This window comes from Schistocerca serialis, chromosome 1 (assembly GCF_023864345.2).
Source record: "Schistocerca serialis cubense isolate TAMUIC-IGC-003099 chromosome 1, iqSchSeri2.2, whole genome shotgun sequence".
Lineage (NCBI taxonomy): Eukaryota > Metazoa > Arthropoda > Insecta > Orthoptera > Acrididae > Schistocerca > Schistocerca serialis.
The window spans coordinates 987,068,647-987,093,734 of NC_064638.1; the positions used below are offsets into that span (position 1 = coordinate 987,068,647).

General features: G+C 40.2%; 1 protein-coding gene across 1 annotated transcript in view; it reads left to right on the forward strand.

Annotated features, from left to right (window-relative positions):
• LOC126458640 (discoidin domain-containing receptor tyrosine kinase B-like) overlaps positions 1-25,088 on the forward strand; it is a 305,649-nt gene that overhangs the window by 159,103 nt on the left and 121,458 nt on the right. The window contains exon 5 of the mRNA XM_050095811.1: positions 5,935-6,082. Coding sequence (XP_049951768.1) covers positions 5,935-6,082 — 148 coding nt within the window. The remainder of the gene's footprint in view (positions 1-5,934; positions 6,083-25,088) is intronic.

Below are 25,088 nucleotides of genomic sequence, written 5' to 3' on the forward strand. Positions count from 1 at the left end.
AGATCTTGCTTCTTCGCGATTACTGCTTTGGGAGCAGCTAAACAGATACATTTCTTAAAGAGATCGCACAATCGTTTTGTTCGGTTAGAAGAAAAGGTAATACGCACTTTCAGCGATCGGCAGATTGTATATTGGTATCTAAAGAGGATATGCTGTAGTCTACATTCGCAGTAGTCATACAAGCGAATCACTGAATTTCTGGTGAGAGTTATGAGTTATTCCCTACCGTCATGCCTGTGCTGCATGTGTGTATGTGGGGGGGGGGGGGGGGGGAGAGGAGGGCTGAGGGTGTGTATGTATGTGGGTGTGGGTGGTGTGGGTGTGTTTGTATGCGTGTCACTAGGGGAGACAATAATGTTTACTGTTTGTTGTTGTGTGTTGTTTGATACGCACACGTCTAATCGCATATGTTGTTTACCAGAGGTTAGACAGTTATGTTGCAGAACCAAGACTATCATTAATGTTAATCGTCGCTTTATTACATCGGACTGCTTGGATTCATTTATAGAGTATTATGTATGCAGTCTTTCACTTATCATACTAAGCTTTAGTTGGCTCGGGAAATACCTACGAAAACCGGTAAACTACAGCCACTATATGAATTTAAACTTACGGCACTGGAATACTGTCCGAACAGATCATAGTTACTCTCATCCATTATTTTTAGACGTACGTTTCACTGAGGTCCGCGTCAGCCCCATATTACACTTATCATCCTTATTTAATTGTGGCATCACTTCAAGAATTTTAAGTGAGTAAGTAAAAAACATTTACTTAGATGAGTTTTGTGTATGGTCTCTACTCAATTCTTTCTTTTATACTTAGATTGGCATTTTTGTAGAAAATCATTTGCAAGATGTTGTTTTAGTTGTCTCTATAAAGAGAATAGTTCTTCAGCCCTATCACACGCTAGTGAGTTTCATTTAAAGTTCATTAGTACCTTGTAGCCTACAACACCGACAGCATGATATTTCCTCACCTTTATTCTCTTTCCTCGAGTACCGTTAATACTACGGAATTATACCTTCCTAAAGTTATTGAAGAAATATAGAACAATCTGAAACACCATAAACCTTTTCCCCCATTCTGCTATAACATTTTCATATTTAATGTTTTTAATCATCTTAAACTTGGAAATTAAAAATGGCCTCCACTGCTGGGGATATTGAATCACTGAATAGTCCACTATGAATTCATTACTTAAAATTGATAAAGCTAAGTTTATTGTTTCCTTTTGAAATGAAGGAAAATTATACTTAAGCCAAACCTCATATTTATTTCCGCAAAAAGAATTTAAATGTTCGAGCGCATAGGCGTAGCTTCTACAAAAACAATGAAAGAAAATCCATTTTGGTACAAACAATTTTATTCGTTCTCGGTATATTCGCCTGTGAAATTTGAACACTTATTCGTGATTCGAATCATATTTGGCAGTACTTTCTTTCCGCTCTGATACTGGTGCCTAATCATTGTTTTCTAACGACTAAAAAGCATACTGAGACAACGAAAACCAGTTTCCAAGGACAGTGGGTTACACATAAAGAAAGAAACAGAAGTCATTCGGTGATAATGTAGATCAGTGGATTTTCTCAATATTTTTTGTAAAGGATGATCGGAAAGAGAGTGAAAAGCTTTTAAGTGTATTGCACTGGAAGTTGTGTTGTGAAATAATAGTTAAGAAAAAAACTGTTGCGTTGACCGATTTCCGAGTTATTTAGCACTGAAGGTAGTCTGTCAGGTCACTGCGTGCAAGGATTCAAGAAGCCCGCTAGACACAGTGTCGCCAAAAGTGTTCTTCGTTTAGTTTCCTAAAACCAAACAAGAGACTGATACAAAACTTGGATCTGTGTTCTGTAGTATAGATCGAACACGAGCTAAAGACTGAGCAGTTTTGTAAGCTGTCTTGTATGCTACGAAAACAACTGAAACTAATTGTATTTGGCGGGCCGCTTGAATTTGCGCGAGCAAAGGCCCGATTGGCTAATTTCAATGTTAATTAACTCTGAAACGCCGCGTCGTATCGAATTTTCTTCTTAACAATTATTTCTCAGGCTGTTTCTGACCATCCTGCCTGTTGTTAACGGACATGTGTAGGCTATACTGTAAACCGTAATGGATACTCACCGAATTAGTTTTTTAACTTTCGTTTTTTTTAGAGCGACATGATTAGTTTTATCTCGAAGAAAGACCTGAATCCAGTCGCAGATGTGGTACGGTATCCTATAACACTCTCGTCCGCTACTGTTATACCATAACCTTAAAGTTGGAGGCAGTTCGTATAGTGAAATTATTTTTTATTCAAACAATTATGGTATAAAGCAACAGAGCAGTGTTACCCTCTGAGAGGAATTTTGCTATGTTGACGGTGTTGTACCTAACGGAGGTAGCTTATCGGACGTGAATGTCAAAATTACGTAAATATTTGAACAGTAACAAACAATATTTTTACCTATCCACACTTTTCAAAGGATAAAGAAAACAGTCGCCAGCCTAATTAGGCATAAGAATGAGTAACATTCTTGGTCAAGAAAATAGATGTGAGTAACTTTAATGGACAGACACAGCGTATACTTTATCACCTGAGAGTGCAATGAACTCTGTCATTAGTTGATGTTGACATTAAAGAAAGTGCTAACAGTTATAGGAGAACAAGACTGTTTGGATAAGGATAACAGAAATGACATACACTTTTGCTTTCAAAGCTTGGTCAAACTGAGTGGTTTCAATAATATTTGTATTACAGTGCACTTTAGAATCATAAATTGGACATAGGTTCAATATTACTTTTTCAAACATATTCCTATTTGACATGAAATATGAATATGGTTCACAGCTAAATTAATTATTATGCATAGATTAAGTCCCTCACTACTAAACACCTTTCTATTTACAATTAAAATTAAGTGTAATTCACTAACAGATTACTTCTCACTGTCTTTTGAATAAAGAAATTATTGTTTTCATAGATAGTGGTCTTTCTATTAATCGTTATCTAGCATGAGCACAGTAGACAAACTGTTGATCCTGTTACACCATTAATATGCACTTTTAATACACAAGAGGAACCGAATATTGTACAAAATTTGACTGGAATAGCAAGAGTAATTGAAACTTTCTATAATTAAGTAACTTTGTGCCTTTGAACTACTTTCAATGGTGGGGGGCCCTTAATCTTGACCACTATAGCAGAGCAAACTAAACACACTTTCATTACATCAGTGAAACACTTAGCAAGCATGAACATATAACTCTCAACAGTTGCAATTCTGAACTTTGACTGCAGTGAAACACAATATTGAGATATTTGTTAGAGCCTTTGAACAACCATTATTAATCTTAGCACACTCTATTAGTATATTAATTTTAATATGCTTTCAATAAAGGATGCTCGGTAATCATAGTTCAGACGGAGAGGAACCTGATAGGTGTTGTGATAAGCAAAAAATTAAGGTAGGTGCATAAATTCAGTTATAAATTGCCTTGTATTTTAGCACATTAACACATCCAGTGAGCTTATCCTTCACTGTACATTACTATCGCTCTTCTGTTCTCTTACAGTGATTGCGCAATGTGGTGGCGTGTGCATGTTGGTAGGTGGATTTGCAGGTAGAATTGCTGGAATCTGTCATTCCTTGGTGAAGATGATAGATACCATTTTCAGAATAGTTTCAGCTCTTTATCCATCCATCCGAAGCATTGGAAAGCGTCAGGAAAAGCCTCTATCGGAAGCAGTACAATACACAGCTTTTAAATGAGCAGTTGATAGTTTGATAGCTCGTCCCCGACTGACTCTATGTTCCACCTTTTCTACCTATGCCAACCATAATTTGCGCGCGCTACACAGTCCCGTTCCCGAGGGGAACCACAACACCTTTTACATACAAAATAATTAAAAACCGTAAGTGAAGGTCAGCAGTTTACATAAGAGCAACAAACATTTTAAATAACATTTGCATATTTTGGTAGCTCTACACAAAATTATCTAAATAAAATTATTTCATTTTAAAAATAACCAAAGAGATTATATGACAAAGACTAAACATATAACTTGCGCATCTATCTATATCCGAATCACGCTCCAGCTACTGTCGGGTTTGGGTGCTGATGAGTCCTCTCCATTTGGCTCGGTTCTCCCACCACTTTCCTTCCTCCACTTGCTGCCAGGTCACACCTTTCCTTTCTACAGATATTTTCACTCCCATTTTCCACCGTGTTCTTGGGCGCCCTCTAGGTCTTTTCCCACCCATCTTTAGTTCTTCCATAATTTTGGCGAGTCTCTGCCCATGCATCCTCATAACATGCCCATACCATCTTAATCTCTTTCTTTCAATTTCTTCTCTCATATTTTCTTGTTTCAGGTCCTTTCTAATCTCTACATTCCTTACTCTGTCCATTATTGTTTTTTCCTTAACTGCTCTGAGAAATTTCGTTTCCCCTGCTTGCAGTCTGCTCCAGTCCCTTTCTGTCATTATCCATGTTTCTTCACCATAGGTGGCAATAGGGATGTAATAATTCTTATACATAAGGAGTTTTGCTCTTTCTGAAACTTCATTATTCCAAATCAGGTGTTTTACTGTTTGGTAGAAATTGCCTCCCTTCTGTAACTTCCTATTAATTTCGTTAGTTATTCTTCCATCCCTAGAAATTTCACTCCCTAAATAAGTGAAACTTTCTACCACTTGGAGGGGTACTCCATTCAAGGTAATATTTCCGTTGATCCCTTTCTCTCTTCCAAATACCATTACTTCACTCTTATCTTTATTTGTTTTTAATCCATATTTTTTCATTATTTCCTTCCACGCATCAAGCTGTAACTGTACATCTACCTCTTTATCACCCCATATTACCATATCATCTGCAAAAATCATCTTTTTGTCTTTTTCTTTTACTATATCTTTAACTACCCTATTCATTCCCTCCATCACAACATCAATAAGTGCAGGAGATAGAATACTTCCTTGCTTAAGTCCTTGTCTTATTTCGAAGTATTCAGAGTTCCCCAATGGTGTTCTAATTCTACAATTGTGTCCTCTGTACATTGTCTTTATAACATTAATGTATCGATCTTCTATATCTATCTTCTTCATTTCTTCCCAGGGGCTTTCCCTGTCAACTGTCATATGCCTTTTCTATGTCTATAAAAACCATTATCACCGTTTTGTTATACTCCCAACTTTTGTCCATCAGTTGACGGATAGAAAATATCAGGTCGATCGTGCTTCTTTCTTTCCTAAACCCATGCTGTTCTTCAGTCAGCTCCTTTTCTATCTTTTCATTTATTCGATTTAGTAAAATTCTTTCAAAAATCTTGGCCGTATGACGCATAAGGGTTATTCCTCTGTAGTTTTTACAAAGTCTTTATTGCCTTTCTTGAAGATGGGAACAATGTCTCCTGTTCTCCAGTCGTCAGGTATTTTACTATTTCTCCACACGCTTGATAGTACTCTATACAGCCACTACATTCCCACTGGACCTGCTGCTCTTGTCATGTCCACTGAAACTTCATGAGGTCCTGGGGCTCTCCCCCCATTCATCTTCTTCACAGCTTTTTCCATTTCTTCCCGTGCAATTTCTCCTAATTCTGCTTTAAAAACACAGAAGCACCAGAAACTTGCGCATATTGTAAATATTACAGAGATTACACTTGGTACACTCTAAAAGACATCAATATGTATACAAAGAAAGGAGTATACAATTTTGTGTTATCGATTCAATCCAACAGCATTTACAGAAACTCAACGATATAACACTAAACAATACAAAACGCAAAATAAATCAGTACAGCTATGGTGTTACAACCCGTTAAGCTCGTAGTTTGTTCGCAGGGTTACAATGAACTTGTTGATGCTCACCAGATACAAGAGCAAGAGCTGTACCCAGCAGTGGTGCTCGTTTACTTCCTCGACCTGCAGAGAGTGCGCCCCCTGTCCGCAGATCCTGAGCGGAAACAGCGACACGGCCACGGTGGTGACGCAGCGCCTGCTGCCCGCCATCTTCGCCAGCCATCTGCGGGTGCTGCCCTACAGCGTCCACCGCAGGACCGTCTGCCTGCGCCTCGAGCTCTCCGGCTGTCCCGCCACAGGTGGGTCTACGACTGGCTGCAGCCGAGTCCTCTGCATCACGCTTGCTCTGTTAGCTTCAAGTGACGCCACGAGCTAGTCTCCTTCCATGTGCTGTTACTGCTGTCTCTTTGAAATTCTATGTCCATCAATTCTGATTTGTAGGAACGAGGTAGTATTTTACAGCCAGCCAGAAGGCTGAAGTTTCTACAAAAAGGGTGGAGAGAGCTCTTTTAGTAGGATCTGGTGCAGCCAGATTATGTGGAGAAGTTGCTGTGGCTACTGATAAAGTAGAGATGGACTGCGCCGTGTAGTTTTTCCTCTTCTAACAGCATGTAACCATACTGTCGTGCAGGAAGTCCGAAATAAGAGTGATTTGAGGTATGCCGCAGGGGAGTGTCGTAGGACCGTTGCTATTCACAATATACGTAAATGTCCTTGTGGATAACATCGGAAGTTCACTGAGGCTTTTTACGGATGATGCTGTAGTATATCTAGAGGTTGTAACAATGGAAAATTGTACTGAGGTGCAAGAGGATCTGCAACGAATTGACGCATGGTGCAGGGAATGGCAATTGAATCTCAATGTAGACAAGTGGAATGTGCTGCGAATACATAGAAAGAAAGCTCCTTTATCATTTAGCTACAATATAGCAGGTAGCAACTGGAAGCAGTTAATTCCATAAATTATCTGGGAGTAGGCATTAGGAGTGATTTAAAATGGAATGATCATATAAAGTTGATCGTCGGCAAAGCAGATGCCAGACTGAGATTCATTGGAAGAATCCTAAGGAAATGCAATCCGAAAACAAAGGAAGTAGGTTATCGTACACTTGTTCGTCCACTGCTCGAATGTTGCTCACCAGTGTGGGATCCGTACCAGATAGGGTTGACAGAAGAGATAAAAAAGATCCAACGGAGAGCAGCGCGCTTCGTTACAGGATAATTTAGTAATCGCGAAAGCGTTACGGAGATGATAGATAAACTCCAGTGGAAGACTCTGCAGGAGAGACGCTCAGTAGCTCGGTACGGACTTTTGTTGAAGTTTCGAGAAAATATCTTCACCGGGGAGTCAAGCAGTATATTACTCCATCCTACGTATATCTCGCGAAGAGACCATGAGGATAAAGTCAGAGAGATTAGAGCCCACACAGAGGCTTACCGACAATCTTTCTTTCCACGAACAATACGAGACTGGAATAGAAGGGAGAACCGATAGAGGTACTCAAAGGACCCTCCTCCACACACCGTCAGGTGACTTGCGGAGTATGAATGTAGATGTAAATTTTCCATGTGTAATAGGGTTAGAGACATGTACCTGCAGACAAACAAAAAATCAATTAGGTAACTTTATCTTCTCGAGGTGATAATTAAAACCTTATGACTACCCTTCATAGGCACTTTACTTTGTCGTAGGGTTTTGTCGTTACATTCTGGCTCCCCTTCGGACGTGTTAAGCCACTACGGTGTCGGTATTTCAGTGTGTACCAGTACTACAGTCAAGCACCTGCAACAAACGAAAATTTACCTAGCTTTATTTATTCAGTTATTGAATGGGCCTTAAAACTGAATTACTACCACACATAAGAAGTCCTTTAGGGAGAGTGGTGAATGAGCAGACGGTAACGTACGGGACGGCTATCCCAATGTCCAATTGTTGACATAGTAGGTCGGAGCAGAGATTTTGCCTGAGGCAGAACTACTGATTATTCAAGCATTAACGCCGAATTCAAAACAAAAGTACTATACCATCTTGAAGTTCTTTTAAAGACACTTCGTGCGGAGCAAAGTAACTATCTGTGATGGTTTTACGTTTAGCGATAAGCATATACAAAATATGTTAAATCTGAAAATCCTCCACCGGCCGAGGTGGCCGATCGGATCTAGGCGCTACAGTCTGGAACCGAGCGACCGCTACGGTCGCAGATTCGAATCCTGCCTTGGGCATGGATGAGTTTGATGTCCTTAGGTTAGTTAGGTTTAAGTAGTTCTAAGTTCTAGGGGACTGATGACCTCAGAAGCTAAGTCGCATAGTGATCAGAGCCATTTGAACCATTTTTGAAAATCCTACCAATTAATAACAATTTCTACAGCTACAACAACGCACGAGGAATCAAACGAAAGCCATTGAGGAATGCTTTCATTGGAAAACAGTATCTGTACTATGGTCATTCACACAAAGTCTCCATAGGACGAATCCTAGACTTCTTTGTCATTAATACTTGTGACACAGAATTCAAGCATTTATCGTTACCGCATTTTTCAAAAAAATTGTAATTTTAAAACGGCACACGATCCACAAAAACTGTTTGTGCCAAGGAAACGAGCAGAGGAAACAGAGCGGAATGATGTGACATTTTTATTTGTTATTTTAGTGTGCCGTTCCGTTGCTATAACTATTCCACGTCATTCACTGATTTTATACAGTAATTTCCACCGTACACATGTGGAGCATCAGCTCGCAACTACCGGTTCTGTTCTCCAACTTCTATGTGAATTCACTAGTTAAATATCGCATGAGGTAGCATTCTGGCTGTTAACATGTGATGTACAAAGAGAACGTTCAAACGGCCAGGGTGATGAAAGTGTAGGCAACACCTCAAGACCCGCACCAAGGTCAAAGGCAGGAATAAGGCATTTATCCCTAGTTTCGAACCTAGGTTATTTTTGCTCACAGTTCTTTTCCAGTTTATTTAAATACTGATGAAAATTTGATCTATTCTTTAGGAACAGTTAGTATCTGGCTGGGAAGAACGATACATTAACTTTTGTGTAAGGGATTAGGTGGACTTTTAGCAAATTGGTACGGTCTCAGGTCGTAATCGTGAAACTAGTTAAAGCAACTACACTTTAAAACTCTTTTGAGTTTGAAATAAATGTGCTAAAACTATAAATTTTTTTCGGCCGAATTATTACAGTATATAACTTTCCCCAACGTGCTTTATATTCAGCTGTTACAATTACTTTAAATTCGGCGAAGTTTTAGGCGTGTATGTGGAGGAAGCCAAGACGGAGAAGAAGCCAATGTTTCTGTTTCAGGCCACAGATGTTCCAGAGACCTATTGAATAAAAGTGTGTAAAAAACAGACAATTGCGTGGCAAGATACAGGTGGCTAATAACATGCAAAGGGGTTGCCAAACTCAAAGTGATGATTTTGTATTTATCGAACTGTTATCTTCCAATTCCGATTACTTAAGAATCATTTAATTGTGCTACGAGGAATAGAGTGTTGAGTATTAGACAGTATTGGTTTCAAATCAACGATTTAGAGTTATTTGACTCTGACAGATACGTTTAAACCACAATTTACAGGCTGCTGAGTATTGAAGATACCAAGTCGAATTAACTATACATTAATAAACGTAGGTTACATTTGCGGAAAATAATCAACTTAGCATTCCAGTGCCTGAAAAACCATGACATCGGAAATGAGCATTTTGTTTCGGCGTAGTTACTCTCAGATCAGACTAGCTATTAATACTAGTGGGTATTACGTGTCGGACGTCAGTAGCCCTTTCTTCGTTACAAAAGACAGTACCTGAAAATAAGCCTTCTTCACTAAGTTCCCAGAGTGCGGCTACACTTCACTACACTTGCATCACAATCATCATCAGTGTTCTGCCAAAAGGCAGGTTTTCACATGCTAGTTCTCCAGGCTGTCCGGTCTTCTGCCATATTCTTCAGGTCTGCATAATTTCCTCTTCCCTTTATGTCGTCTATCATCTTGTATCTCCTTCTTCCTCTCAGTCTTCTCCCACAAACTAATCCTTCCCAGCAAGCTCTCTCTTCTCAGTGAATATTCCAACCTGTTCTTTGTTCTTTCTCTTACAACCATCAGCAGACATCTTCTCTCACCATCCCTATCCAATACTCTTTCATTACTCACTCTTTCCGTCCAGCTTATTCTCTCCATTCTCCTCCACGTCCAAATCTCAAATGCTTCTAACGTTTTTTCATCCTCTCCTCTTAGCGTCCATGTTTCTGCCTCATATAGTGCCACACTCCAGGCAAAACATTTTTCAAGCCTTTTCCTTAGACCTTTATCTAATTCGCCACGTAAGAGTCTCCTCTTTCTGTTGAATGCCTCCTTCGCTATGGTGATTCGAGTTTTCACTTCCTGGTGACATCTCAACTCATCAGTTATTGTGCTTCCAAGATATTTAAATGCACTTACTTGGCTAATGGTAGAATGTCTTTTTTTAATATTGGACAGTCTGCATCTTATATTGATGACTATACTCTTTCTTTTTGCTGTACTTATTTGCATCCCATATTCCACACAAGCGTCATTCATATCCTTCAGCATGATGGGAAAAGAAGGGAAAAGAGGAATATGTATTATTGGAAAGAGAATAGAATGTATAAGATTTGCTGATGGCATGGTATTAGTGGCAGAAAGTGAGCGGACACTGAATAACATGCTGAAAGATCTGCATCACAATGCCCGTATCAAATATTTATGTAATCATAAAGTGACAGTTCACGTCGATATGAAAGATGTAAATGTGCCAACGGCATCATTATTTCAAGAGTACTTCCTTCATATGTACTTCTAAATGCTACAGAGCTTCACAGTTCATATTCGAGAAAAATGTGGCAGTATAATAACTGTAGCGTCTATGTCAGACGTATGGTGTAAAGATAACCGATAATGCACGTATCGCCTTTCTAAAAAAAAAAAAAAAAAAAAAAAAAAAAAAAAAAAAAAAAAAAAATAAATTGAATAATATGGCAACATCACTCGACCAAAACCCACCATTTGACTACAAAACTAGTACAGTCACACGAATGTAATCGTTAACTTAAACATATGAAGCACCAGCACAACAGTATCCAATGTGGTACTTGCCTAGCAAGTAAAAATACTGTTTAGGTTAATGGCTACAAAAAAATTAAGACATCCTAGTTTGTAGAGGTAGTGAACAAAAGCATAAATTGAACACAATTCGTTAAGAGACGCATCCTGACGAGCTATAGTACACATTTAATAAAACCAGTAGTTCATGATAATATTAAGAAAGTGATTAAAACCACTCGTTTAAGCAGTAAGTATCAGATAATTATATTTACGAATTCTACAATAACATAACGTGTGCTAAACAACGAATGTCTACAGCAATATCCGAAAAATCTTCTGTTTGGTACATTTATTACAAGAAGTGCCTCCATTACGACGAAAATGTTATTATGAACACAGACAGTCAATCGTTCATGGGTTCCAGATATTTACATCTATGAAATATTTTTTTTCGGCAGAAGATCAACCTTGTATGGCGGAAGCCTCAGAGTGGCAGCCGTACAACAGCACTCGTCGACGGAACTTGTATTTCTATAGCTTACTTTCTTTCCTTTTTTCTTTTGTAAACACAATTCTTTATTTATTACAATTATTCCATCACTGATGTTTTTGCACATATTTCTTCAGTGTTATTACGAAGTACAAACATAGCAACCAGTTTCACGTCATGCTGCCGACGAAAGAAATGTACTGGATTTGCGTAAGAATGGTAATCGGGACACCATTTCAGTGAAAACATCGCAGCAATCACGGACTATTTAACGATGCACCGGAGTTTGTCTCACGTAGTATATTTTATAACGTGTGAAAGTTTTCAAATGGACAAAAGGTGAAGTCATTAAGCTTCCAATGAAGAGTTATCCGTCATGTTTTTGCGAAGTGTTCTGCATGGTGCAAGATACGTAAAATGTAACGCTAAAGCCGTTTTTGCGAATTTGACATGCCATAAATGGCAAGAAAGTATAACAGCACTCACAGATTCCGAAATCGGACCACAGTACTCTCCGAAAGACGGGTAGAACGGTACACGTCTTATTTAAACCACAATTTACCACATCAAAAACGACAGTTATATACCTAAACTCATTGGCGAAGAACTGTCATCGACAATACTTCATGAAAGGTTTCGTTGTGACGGAAAATTGATATACACACAATGAATTAAATAACTGAATTCCGTGCGTTTGAGAACGTGAACTTGCTAATATTAAAGTGATACATGTGATCCAGATGTAGTTTTCAACGAAAACGTGTTGTCACTTTCGATGAAAAACAATGTTGCTTACATGTATCCAGAAATTTTTTTAATTAGCTGAAAGGTAGGCATCTCAAAAGATGAAATTCTCTAACTTCAAAAGCATAGTAGAATTAATGCAGGAAGTTTATTACGCTATGAACATGCCATTCTCTATGAGTTAACTGAAGAGTGCCACAAAGCGATAGTGAACTCTATACGTTTACTGTATTCCAAATCTACGCTAAAAGGAAGTCAAGAAAATTTTGGCAGAGAAACATTGTTTCCGTTGACAGCTGGTTATAAATTATTTCAGCTGTAATCTCTTCCGTCGTCTGATGCTTCACTTAATGATTTCTGCAATCTCTTCCGTCGTCTGATGCTTCACGTAATGATTTCTATCGTTTTCAGCGGCTGACTATGAATATCAAGGCGTACGTTTTCCAAATCAGTATACGTGCGAAATAATTCGACGCGCCATGCTGATCATCCCAAAAGTTTTAGGGTATTATGAAAATGTAGTCGTAAGCACGTGTATGCCGAAGGAGAGAGAGCTAGGAAGAATTTGGATATAGTATTTTTTCCTTAACTTTTACCACCAACTTGCTGCGTCTAAGTCACATATTTCGCTTTTAAACCATTTTACGTCAATGAAGGTACTATGCTGTAAATTACAGCACATTTCAAGTAATGTAATGGTTTCTTTACCGCAGCTACCCGCATGAGTTTTGGCATTATAATACTGTAAGAGTTCAATTTGTGTTCATATAGCTGGCGTAGGAGCAGAGTCTTCTTCGACTACTAATCAAAACGTCAAGATTCCGTGGTTCAAGACCAGCTATTGCTTAAATTCTGAGTAAAAGTCATAAGCAACGGCGGTCGAAGATATCCGGCTTAAGAAGTTACCCTTCTTCTGCCAACGTCCTTGTCAACGATGTCGAAGGAGCGGACAGATGTTCGGGGCTCTGTCTCGTCCTTGTAATCGGAAATTGTTCCTAAAATTCGGAAAGATTAAGTTGTATGAAGATGCAGAGATCAATGTAAATCAATGGATTAAAGACACATAAAGTGTCATTTCCCCGTTGGCAAAAGTTTCCGGACTAGTCCCCGATTCGTGTTACCAGGACGGGACCGCCAAAAGGGGTGGTGACCAGAAGAGAAAGATGGAATAGCCAACGGTGAATGGAGTGCCAAAAGTTTGAACTTAGTAGAAAAACTACAAAAGCTGAAAAGATAAATGCTAAGGCTCACTCGACAGGGTGGTCCATTGATCGTGACCGGGCCAAATATCCCACGAAATAAGCGTCAAACGAAAAAACAACAAAGAACGATACTTGTCTAACTTGAAGGGGGAAACCAGATGGCGCTATGATTGGCCCGCTAGATGGCGCTGTCATAGGTAGAACGAATATCAACTGCGTTTTTTTTTAAATAGGAACCCCCGTTTTTATTGTATATTCGTGTAGTACGTAAAGAAATATGAATGTTTTAGTTGGACCACTTTTTACGCTTTGTGAAAGATGGCGCTGTAATAGTCACACACGTATGGCTCTCAATTTTAGACGAACAGTTGGTAACAGGTAGGTTTTTTAGATTAAAATACAGGACGTAGGTACGTTTCAACATTTTATTTCGGTTGTTCCAATGTGATATGATAGATGTACCTTTGTGAACTTATCATTTCTGAGATCGCATGCTGTTACAGCGTGATTACCTGTAAATACCACATTAATGCAATAAATGCTCGAAATGACGTCCGTCAACCTCATTGCATTTGGCAATACGTGTAACGACATTCCTCTCAACAGCGATTAGCTCGCCTTCCGTAATGTTCGCAAATGCACTGACAATGCGCTGACGCATGTTGTCAGGCTTTGTCGGTGGATCACGATAGCAAATATCCTTCAACTTTCCCGACAGAAAGAAATCCTGGGACGTCAGGTCCGGTGAATGTGTCATGAAATATGCTATTCAATAGCGCTTCCATTGCACGCAAGCTATGTGCCGGGCATCCATCATGTTGGAAGTACATCGCCATTCTGTAATGCAGTGAAATACCTTGTAGTAACATCGGTAGAACATGACGTAGGAAATCAGCATATATTGCACAATTTGGATTGCTATCGATAAAATGGGGGCCAATTATCCTTCCTCTCAAAATGCCGCCAAGTTCGCTGATGTTCCACTTGTTTCACCCGTCGCAGCCATCGTGGATTTTCCGTTGCCAAATAGTGCATATTATGCCGGTTTACGTTACCGCTGTTGGTGAATGACGCTTCGTCGCTAAATAGAACGCGCTCAGAAAATCTGCCATCCTCCCGCAATTTCTCTTGTGGCCAGTGGCAGAACTGTACACGACGTTCAAAGTCGTCGCCACGCAATTTATGGTGCATAGAAATATGGTACGGGTGCAATCGATGTTGATGTAGCAGTCTCAACACCGACGTTTTTGAGATTCCTCACGTGTGTATGAACACTTCCTGTTTCCTTAAACAACGTAACTATCCGGCAAACTGACCGGACACTTCAATGATGGCGTCCAGGATACCGAGCAGCTCACATAGCACACGCCCGTAGGACATTTTGATCACAAGAGCCATACATCAACGCGGTATCGACCTTTCCTGCAATTGGTAAACGGTCCATTTTAACACGGGTAATGTATCACGAAGCAAATACCGTCCGCACTGACGGAATGTTACGTGATACCACCTACTTATACGTTTGTGACTATTACAGCGCCATCTATCACAAAGCGAAATAGTGGTCCAACTAAAACATTCATATTTCTTTACGTACTACACGAATATGTAATAAAAAATGGGGGTTCCTATTTAAAAAAAACGCAGTTGATATCCGTTTGATCTATGGCAGCGCCATCTAGCGGGCCAACCATAGCGCCATCTGGTTTCCCCCATCAAGATAGACAAATATCGTTCTTTGTAGTTTTTTCGTTTGACGCTTATCTCATGGGATATTGGGCCTGGTCACTATCAATGAACCACCCTGTATGTATAGTGAAGATCGGTGAAGTAAAATGGAAAGAAGATACAGTTTTCTGTGTGGACGAATATAGGGTGATACCAACAGCAGCAGAAAACGGTATAATAATACGAGGATACATTACGAATAGGAAAGCAGAAAGGAGAGTGAGCTACTGTGAACTGTTGCGTGGTAGGACTATTCTCATTAGATTCGAAAGCAGACCGACACCGACAACGGTAGTTCAGGTATAGGCCCCTACACTTCAACGACGCGAGTAGAACATGAAGAGATGGAGTGAGTATATGAGGATATTGAGCGGGTACCGCAGTATGTAAAGAGGGATGAAAATCTGTACCCGGCCGGAAAGGCCGAGCGGTTCTAGGTGCTTTAGTCTGGAACCACGCGACCGCCATGGCCGCAGGTTCGAATACTGCCTCGGTCATGGATGTGTGTGATGTCCTTAGGTTAGTTAGGTTTAAGTAGTTCTAAGTTCTAGGGGACTGATGACCTCAGAAATTAAGTCCCATAGTGCTCAGAGCCACTTGAACGATTTTTGAAAATCTGTAAACATGGGGGACAGGAATGTGATTACAGAGTAAGGAATAGAACGAACTGTTACAGGAGTATGTCTAATATAATTGACACTAAGAACGAGATAGAGGAAATTGTGTTGTGCAATAAATGTCAGATATTACTAGCGAATCCCCTGTTGGAGAAACATAAGAGGAGGAGGAATAATCATAGAAGATCCGGAGGCGTGGAATGATTCCACCTTGATAACAACTTTGTCAGACAGATATTCCGAAATTAGATTCTATAAGGTGTAACTAGGTGCAATAGTAGACTCAGATAACATTTTACTCATGATGAAGAGTAAACTGAAGCTTAAGAGAATCGAGAGATACAGTCAATGTGAGAGGAAGGGAGGATAATAAAGTAGTGAGGAATGACGAGACTCGTTAGAAGTTTGGTAAAAAGGTGGGTACGGTCATAAAGAATACTAGAGTAGGGAGTACTGTTGAAGATGAATGGTAACTATGAAGGACCCTTGGGCAACAGAAGAAGTGCTTCTCCTAATCAGCGAAAGGAGGAAGTACAAAAGAGTGCAAGGAAGACAGGAATACAGCAACACGAATACCTTAGGAACAAAATAAATTGGCATTACAGGCAACCAAGGTGAAGTGGCTGCAGGAAACGGGACTGCATCAGCATACAGTAAAGTCAAAACAAACTTCGGTGCAATTGATAGCAAGAATAGCGGCAGTAAGACTGCTGTGGGAAGTCAACTCTTTAACGCAGAGGAGAGAGCGGACAGGGGGAAAGAGTAAGTCGACAGTCTCGATGACGCGGAAGACTTGTCTGATGATGTGACTGAAGAGGAAACTGCAGTCAACATGGAATTCTAGACGATATTGTAGTTACAATTTAAAGGAACTCTAGAAGACTTCAGATCAAACACAACAGAAGGGACGGATACTATTCACCCGGAATTTCAAAAATCACTAGGGGAAGTGGCTATAAGACTTCCAAGTTGGTGTGTAGAATCTATGAGACTGGCAACGTACTATCAGACTTCGGGAAAATATCATCTCACTCGATTCCGAAGATAGCAACGGCTGATAAATAAGACAACTATAGCACAATCAGCTTAACTGCTCATGCGTCCAGATCCTGATAAGAATAATATACTGGCACATGTACAAGAAAATCGTGTGGATCGATTTTATGATGATTAGTTTGGTTTTAGGGGAAGCTAAAGGCACCGGAGAAGCAGTTATGACGTTGTGCTTGATATTAACATCAAGGCAGAAGGAATATCAAGACACTGTTGTATGATTTGTCGATTTAGAAAAAGCATTCGACATCATGAAATGGTACAAAGTGTTAAAAAATCTGAGAAAAATAAGAGTATGCTATAGGGAAACACAGGGTATGTGCAAGTACCAAGTGAGAACAATAAGACTGAAAGACCAAGATTGAAGTGCTCGGAACCAAATCGGGGTAAGGCAATGTTGCGATTTGTTGCCTCTACTTTCCAATATGTATATCGATGAAACAATGATGTAATAAAAAGGAAAGTTGGAGAAAGGGATTAAAATTCATGGTGAAAGTCTATCAGTTATTAAATTCGCTGTTTACATCGATAGAAAAATTTATTTATTTAATGGTATGGCTAAGGCCCCCCGTCGGGCAGACCGTTCCCCGGGTACCGGTCTTTCAGTTCGTTGCCACTTCGATGAGCTGCAGTCGATGAGGATGATAGGATGATGACAGCACAACATCCTGTCCCTGGGCGGCGAAAATTCCTCGACACAGCCAGGAATCGAACCCGCGCCCAAAGGATTAACAATCCGTCACATTGACCATTCAGCTACCGGGGGCGGACGATATCCTCAATTAAAGGGAAGAATAATTACAGGATCTGTTGAATGGTATGAAGAGTCTATTGCGGACAGAGTAAAACGGCCGAAGAAAAAAGTAATGAGAAGTAGCAGAAATGAGGATAGCAAGAAGCCTAGCAAAATTTCTGATCGAGAAGAGACGAAGTTGAAGAATTCTTTTAAAGCAACGTAACCCATGACCGACATATCAAGAGGACACAGAAAACGGACTAGAACAAGAAAAGAAGGTATTTCTGGTCACGAGAGGTCTACTGGTATCGAATTATCAAACACAGGTCTTAATCTGAGGAAGGAATTTCTGAGAATATACGTTTAAAGATTGTAAGGTAGAGAATTGACGAGTTTTTGATGTGATGCTACTGAAGAAGGTTTGAATTCAGGCGGCCTAATAAGATAAGGGATGAAGAAGTTCTCCACACAATCGTTGAAGAAAGAAACTTACGGAAAATAAGAACAAGAAGAAATGACAGGATGATAGGGCATGTGTTAAAACACCAGGGAATAACCTCCATCTTGTTAGTGGGAGATGTAGAGGTTCAAAATGTGAAGGAAGGCAGAGATTGGAAGACATCCGACAAATAACTGAGGACGTAGGGCGCAATTACTACTCTGAGTTGAAGAGGTCATCACAAGATGGGAATTCTCGACAGGCAACATCAGACCAGCAGAAGACTGATGACTGAAAAAAAGTATGTTGTAGAATGCTTATATTGCTTCCATGTACGTCTTGTAGCGATATGGTTGACGATACTGTATTTGTGCGGTGGGGTATCATCACGAAGGGCAATTTCAATCATATTCTGCAGAGATACTCGTTGTGCATGTAGTGACACATACAGGGTGTTTCAAAAATGACCAGTATATTTGAAACGGCAATAAAAACTAAACGAGCAGCGATAGAAATACACCGTTTGTTGCAATATGCTTGGGACAACAGTACATTTTCAGGCAGACAAACTTTCGAAATTACAGTAATTACAATTTTCAACAACAGATGGCGCTGCGGTCTGGGAAACTCTTATAGTATGATATTTTCCACATATCCACCATGCGTAGCATTAATATGGCGTATTCTCTGAATGAAATTACCCGAAACCTTTGACAACGTGTCTGGCGGAATAGCTTCACATTCAGATGAGATGTACTGCTTCAGCTGTTCAGTTGTTTCTGGATTCTGGCGGTACACCTGGTCTTTCAAGTGTCCCCACAGAAAAAAGTCACAGGGGTTCACGTCTGGCGAATAGGGAGGCCAATCCACGCCGCCTCCTGTATGTTTCGGATAGCCCAAAGCAATCACACAATCATCGAAATATTCATTCAGGAAATTAAAGACGTCTGCCGTGCGATGTGGCCGGGCACCATCTTGCATAAATCACGAGGTGTTCGCAGTGTCGTCTAAGGCAGTTTGTACCGCCACAAATTCACTAAGAATGTCCAGATAGCGTGATGCAGTAATCGTTTCGGATCTGAAAAATGGGCCAATGATTCCTTTGGAAGAAATGGCGGCCAGACCAGTACTTTTTGAGGATGCAGGGACGATGGGACTGCAACATGGGGCTTTTCGGTTCCCCATATGCGCCAGTTCTGTTTATTGACGAAGCCGTCCAGGTAAAAATAAGCTTCGTCAGTAAACCAAATGCTGCCCACATGCATATCGCCGTCATCAATCCTGTGCACTATATCGTTAGCGAATGTCTCTCGTGCAGCAATGGTAGCGGCGCTGAGGGGTTGCCGCGTTTGAATTTTGTATGGATAGAGGTGTAAACTCTGGCGCATGAGACGTGGACGTTGGCGTCATTTGGACCGCTGCTGCAACACGGCGAACGGAAACCCGAGGCCGCTGTTGGATCACCTGCTGCACTAGCTGTGCGTTGCCCTCTGTGGTTGCCGTACGCGGTCGCCCTACCTTTCCAGCACGTTCATCCGTCACGTTCCCAGTCCGTTGAAATTTTTCAAACAGATCCTTTATTGTATCGCTTTTCGGTCCTTTGGTTACATTAAACCTCCGTTGAAAACTTCGTCTTGTTGCAACAACACTGTGTTCTAGGCGGTGGAATTCCAACACCAGAAAAATCCTCTGTTCTAAGGAATAAACCATATTGTCTACAGCACACTTGCACGTTGTGAACAGCACACGCTTACAGCAGAAAGACGACGTACAGAATGGCGCACCCACAGACTGCGTTGTCTTCTATATCTTTCACATCACTTGCAGCGCCATCTGTTGTTGAAAATTGTAACTACTGTAATTTCGAAAGTTTGTCTGCCTGAAAATGTACTGTTGTCCCAAGCATATTGCAACAAACGGTGTATTTATATATCTGCTCGTTTAGTTTTTATTGCCGTTTCAAATATACCGGTCATTTTTGAAACACCCTGTATTATATGCATAGACAAATCCTTTTTCGGAAAAGAATGTGTCGCTTGCAGTATGTAAGCAATCCATGGTTACAATAATGAGAGCGAGAAAATAATTTTATTTCCACTAGTGAAATTTGATTCCATGGCGGTGACTAATACCTTGGTTTAATTTCGAGGCATTGCAGAAGTTGCGTATTAAATTTATTTGCACACTGGGGTGACAAAAGTCATGGAGTAGTGATGTACGCGTTAACAAGTGGCGGTAGCAAAGTGTACACAAGGTATCAGGGCAGTGCATTGGAGGAGCTATCATTTGTACTCAGGTGATACATGTGAAAAGGTTTTCGAAGTGATTATGGTCACACGATGGGAATTAATAGACTCTGAACACAAGGTAGTTAGAGATGCATTGTTATGGAATTCAACATTTAGTGAGCCACATTGTCATGATAGTGACGAGAATACGAAGTTTCAGGTATTACCTCTCACCACGGACAACGCAGGGGCCAACAGCCTTCATTTGACGAGGGAGAGCAGCGGCGTTTGCGTAGAATTGTCAGTGCAAACAGACGAGAAACACCGGGTGAAACAGCCGCAGAAATCAATGTGGGACGTACGACGAAGGTATCCCTTCTGACAGTGCGTCGAAATTTGGTGTTAATGGACAATGGCAGCAGAAGACTGACGCGAGTGATTTTGCGAACAGGACAACATCGCCTGCATCGCCTCCCCTGGGCTCGTGAACATAAATCGGTTGCACCCCAGACTATTGGAAAACCGTGGCCTGGTCAGATGTGTCCCGATTTCAGTTGATAAGAGCTGATGGTGGGGTTCGAGTGTGTTGCAGACCCCAGACACTTTGCTGCTGACGGCTCCGTAGTGGTTTGGGTTGTGTTTACGTTGAATGGACTGGGCCCTCTGGTCCGACTGAACCGATCATTGACTGGAAGTGCTTATATTTAGCTACTTGACGACCATTTGCGACCATTCAGGGACTTCGTATTTCCAAGCGACGATGGAATTTTTGTGGCTGATAATGCACCTTGTCATCGGCCCACAGTTGCTCGCAATTTATTTGAAAAACATTCTGGTCATTTCGAGCAAATGATTTCCCCACGCTGATCATCCAACACGATTACCATCGAACATTTATGAGTCATAATCTGAGGTCAGTTAGTGGCAGCATGGTTCAGTATTTCCGCAGGGGACTTCCTACGACTTGTTGTGTCTATGCCACGTCGAGATGCTGCATTACGCCGGGCGAAAGGAGCTCCGACACGAAATTGTGTGGTATCCCATGACTTTTGCCACCTCAGTTTATGTCATTCACACACGTTAGAGTTGATAAGGTTTTCAAAAGAAAATAAGGAGAAATGTCTTTAGTTTACATTGCTGCACTTGTCCTTAATCGCCGGCTGGTGGGGCCGAGCGGTTCTAGGCGCTTCAGGTTGGAACCGCGCGACCGCTACGGTCGCAGGTTCGAATCCTGCCTCGGGCATGGATGTGTGTGATGTCCTTAGGCTAGTTAGGTTTAAGTAGTTCTAAGTTCTATGGGACTGATGACTTCAGATGTTAAGTTCCATAGTGTTCAGAGCCATTTGAACCATTTTTGTCCTTAATCGTACGTAAGAAAATAAATGTAAACAATTTACGACAGTAGTACCCCAGTTAGCCCGTTCTGAAAATTTCAGCTCACTCATCTCTGAGGTCCACAAATCATTTTCTGCAATGTCTGCCGCCAGAGGAGAAGAAATGAATAACTGTAAATTATTACTGTTACAAAATGAAGCCGAGTCTGATCCTTTTCATTATCTTTGAATCTTCTCTATCAATCAATATCCGTAAAGGTTCTACTCTGACATTCAGTACGATCAGCTCTTCCCAATTTTTCCGATAAGTAGATTAAAGTCGACATTTCGCTTTAATCTGCATATTTTATGAGTGTGATAGTTTCCAGTGATTCACAGCTAATCGTTTTATCGAACGTTAAAGGGTCACATAAATATGGAGTGCATTATATTTGTTTGTGTTTGTGGCAAACTGCTAGGTCCAGCAAAATACATGTATCTTTTTCTGTTCCTGGCAGATCTCTGCAATTTCGTGGCACTGCGACATCCGTTGGCATAACAATATCGTCCATGAGATACGTCATGGGGCTTCCGAAAAGGCTTTGTAGAATTACACTCGCCTTCGTTCGAAGTTATTTTCATATTTGACATTTCCTCCGCCTCGAACGCCTCTACGGAACAATACACCAGGAAGTCCTTAATGAAGGCATACAGCTAGCGTGATATTGAATTTATTTGTTCATTGTGCAGAGCAATATGGGGCTACTTTGGGGAACAAGAAACACCGTACTAACTTGGACACCTTTATTAACTGCAACTGGTGGCCATGGACGAGAAGAATTTCATAACATATCTATTACTTGAATCCACGTTATTATTAAGTAGGAAACTTTCTGTCTCCAAAATGTATAATTATAGCTGTGCGCAGATTGTTCTACAATTCTAAAAGAGATTTCATTACCCCTTTAGTTACGCCCATGAGTGCGACATACGTATTTCATATATTAGATAACAACCTGCACCCTTTTCCAAACTGTTTATTGCTCCAGCGATCTTCAATGTACTGCTGCAAAACTGAATGATGTTCATTCGCACATTCCGCATATAAATGTATAGATCTCCTGTTTCCTCTGTTCAGCGGGTAACTTATCTCAATATCGGCTATTTTGATACTAGTATGTGTATTAACAGGAGGAAGTGAAACAATTTCACTTGATCTAAATTACTGTTTTGGTCCGCTCTATATCATCCTCTTTTTTGTTGTCAGCGTGAGCACCGATGGACAGTATAGGTAACTGATCCCTTTACTCGTTTAGCGCAAGCATCAAACTCTTACAATATTTCGTCAGACAGATAAAATTTAACTTTCAATTTCACAAAAGTCTTGTCGTAAAGCTCTGTTTTATTCTCATTTTTCACTTTATTCAGCTGTAGTTGGTCGCCAAGACTTTGACTTCATATATATCTGTTACGAAGCTCTGTTTCCTTTCGTAGGCAGCCATTGCGTCAATGTATTATTTGTAATCCGAATTAATATCTCAACCGACAAACTAGTTTGGAAATTACTTACAACACTAAAATACCTACACGAAAACCGTAGTTTACGTTGATTTCCCAAAATTCATTAATCATTAAATATAACCGAATTTGTAAAAATGAGAGAAACATTATCGTATATAACAATGCAGAGAGCACTCCCGAGATAAATAATATCAACATATATTACTTATATTAGACATGTTAGTGCGCAATTCTGACATTCTGCGTGGTGTCTGTTTGTTCTATATCGTGTCTCCCTACCACTTTCGCGCAACGACGCTCTGAGCGTGTTTTTTACGGAATTGACTATTTTGAACCTGGGACCTGTTGCTGGTAAGGAGACGCCAGACCACACATGACATGTAGAATTCAGAAGAGTTCAGTGAGACTAGCGATGATATAAACAAATACTTAATGATTTCAGCGTCAGCTCCACTGCACTCCCTGTAAAAGAATCTTAATACTAACTAAATTTAGTGGAAGGGGTTCAAGGCTTTCCTATTTTTAGTTAGCTGGTAAAATAACGTCGAAATAGCAGTTAAGTTTACCATTGGAAATTTTATTCTGCTCACAAAACATTGTTTATAAATTGCACTATTGATATAAGGAAATGTTTTAATACAGGATGGTAAAAACCAACTGCGTTCAACCAAAATGTGAACGAACATTCTGTGAATGGGTTTCAAAGTTCTACAATGGATCTAAGGAAGACCTATGCAATATCACATCTATAATCTAGGTTTAAATCAATTTTCACAAAACAGAAAACTATCAAAATGATCTACAGTGACCCTCAATTATCTTTAATTACTTTTCTAACTCGTCGTAAATTACAGTGGCAGATGCCACTTCTCATTAACTATATAGCAGAAAAATTAACGCGTTTCAGATTTTTACTTCAAGTGGCAAAAGTGAACACCATGAGCTTTAATTGACGATCGACACTAGCATTACGCAAAAAGGGGGTGTAGCAGATGAGACTTCTGCAGTTCTGAGTGAAGCTTTATGCGCTGTTATGCAGCATCGTGTGCGTTCATTACCTTGTCGGTGTTCGTCAGAGGGCAGCGGGCAGCACCGCTCTGCACACCTCGCCGTCTCCGAAACGACTCTCTCCTAACTTTTCCTTACTACAATTTACCGAAGTAGGTTTAGAAAAACTATCTGGCTGTGTTTTCATGTGACCAATCAGGGTCTCAATGTTAACCGTAAGCTCCACCTACAAAAATTCTGTCTATCCAATGAGAAACGTTATACTTTTCGTGGTGGGACAATGTTTTTAAAGTTTGCAATGTAACAGAGACGCGAAAAAGTCTCACGCTAAAACTTGCAGCTGGTGTGGTCCTTTTAGCGTTATCGTAAGATCTATACTGTTCTTCTGGAGTGCCCCATCTTTTAACATGGGCTGGGGGTGGTCCTAACGTAACACGGACGCGAAAAATTCTCAGGCTAAAACTTGTGGGTGGTGTGGTCCTAGTGGTTAGCTGGTGACGAGGGTGTCCGTCCATCCCTTATCGTAGGGCCTTCCAGTTTAACACGGTTCTGCTCTCGGCTTCTGTTCTCGTTTCTCCCCTCGGACCTGCATCTGTCTCATGGTGGGAAGGTATGACATGCATTTAGGCATTCTTGTGTTAGTCTGTGGTATTCCATTTGCTCACTCGTTACTCGTATTACTTTGGTTAATTTAATGTCACGATTTATTCGGAGCTATGTGACATACTACTGGATTTGGTTATCATGTCAGGGTTTTCGTGTAAGGTGTTGGATTTGCCTGACACCTTACATTATTAATTGAAAATACCTTACACTTTATGCTCTGCTTTGACAAAGATTTATACATACACAAGTATTGATATATTATCCTATCAAATGGTGCAAATGTAAAAAAAAAGCGAAAACATCCAACTAGATAATTATTTATTCTTTGTTTTTATAATGAGAAAATATGTAAAATATAGTTATTCTTTTGTTTTTATGAGGAGAAAATAAATGGCATATAGTTTTAGTGTTTATTATGCCTTACTTTTGTTTTTATATACTGTCCATTTCAGAACTAATGACTTATTTTTATCGATAGTCTATTTTTTACTTAAGTCCATAGTCAATGACTGTTATTTGGTAGTTTATTAGCTGTATGGTGTGCT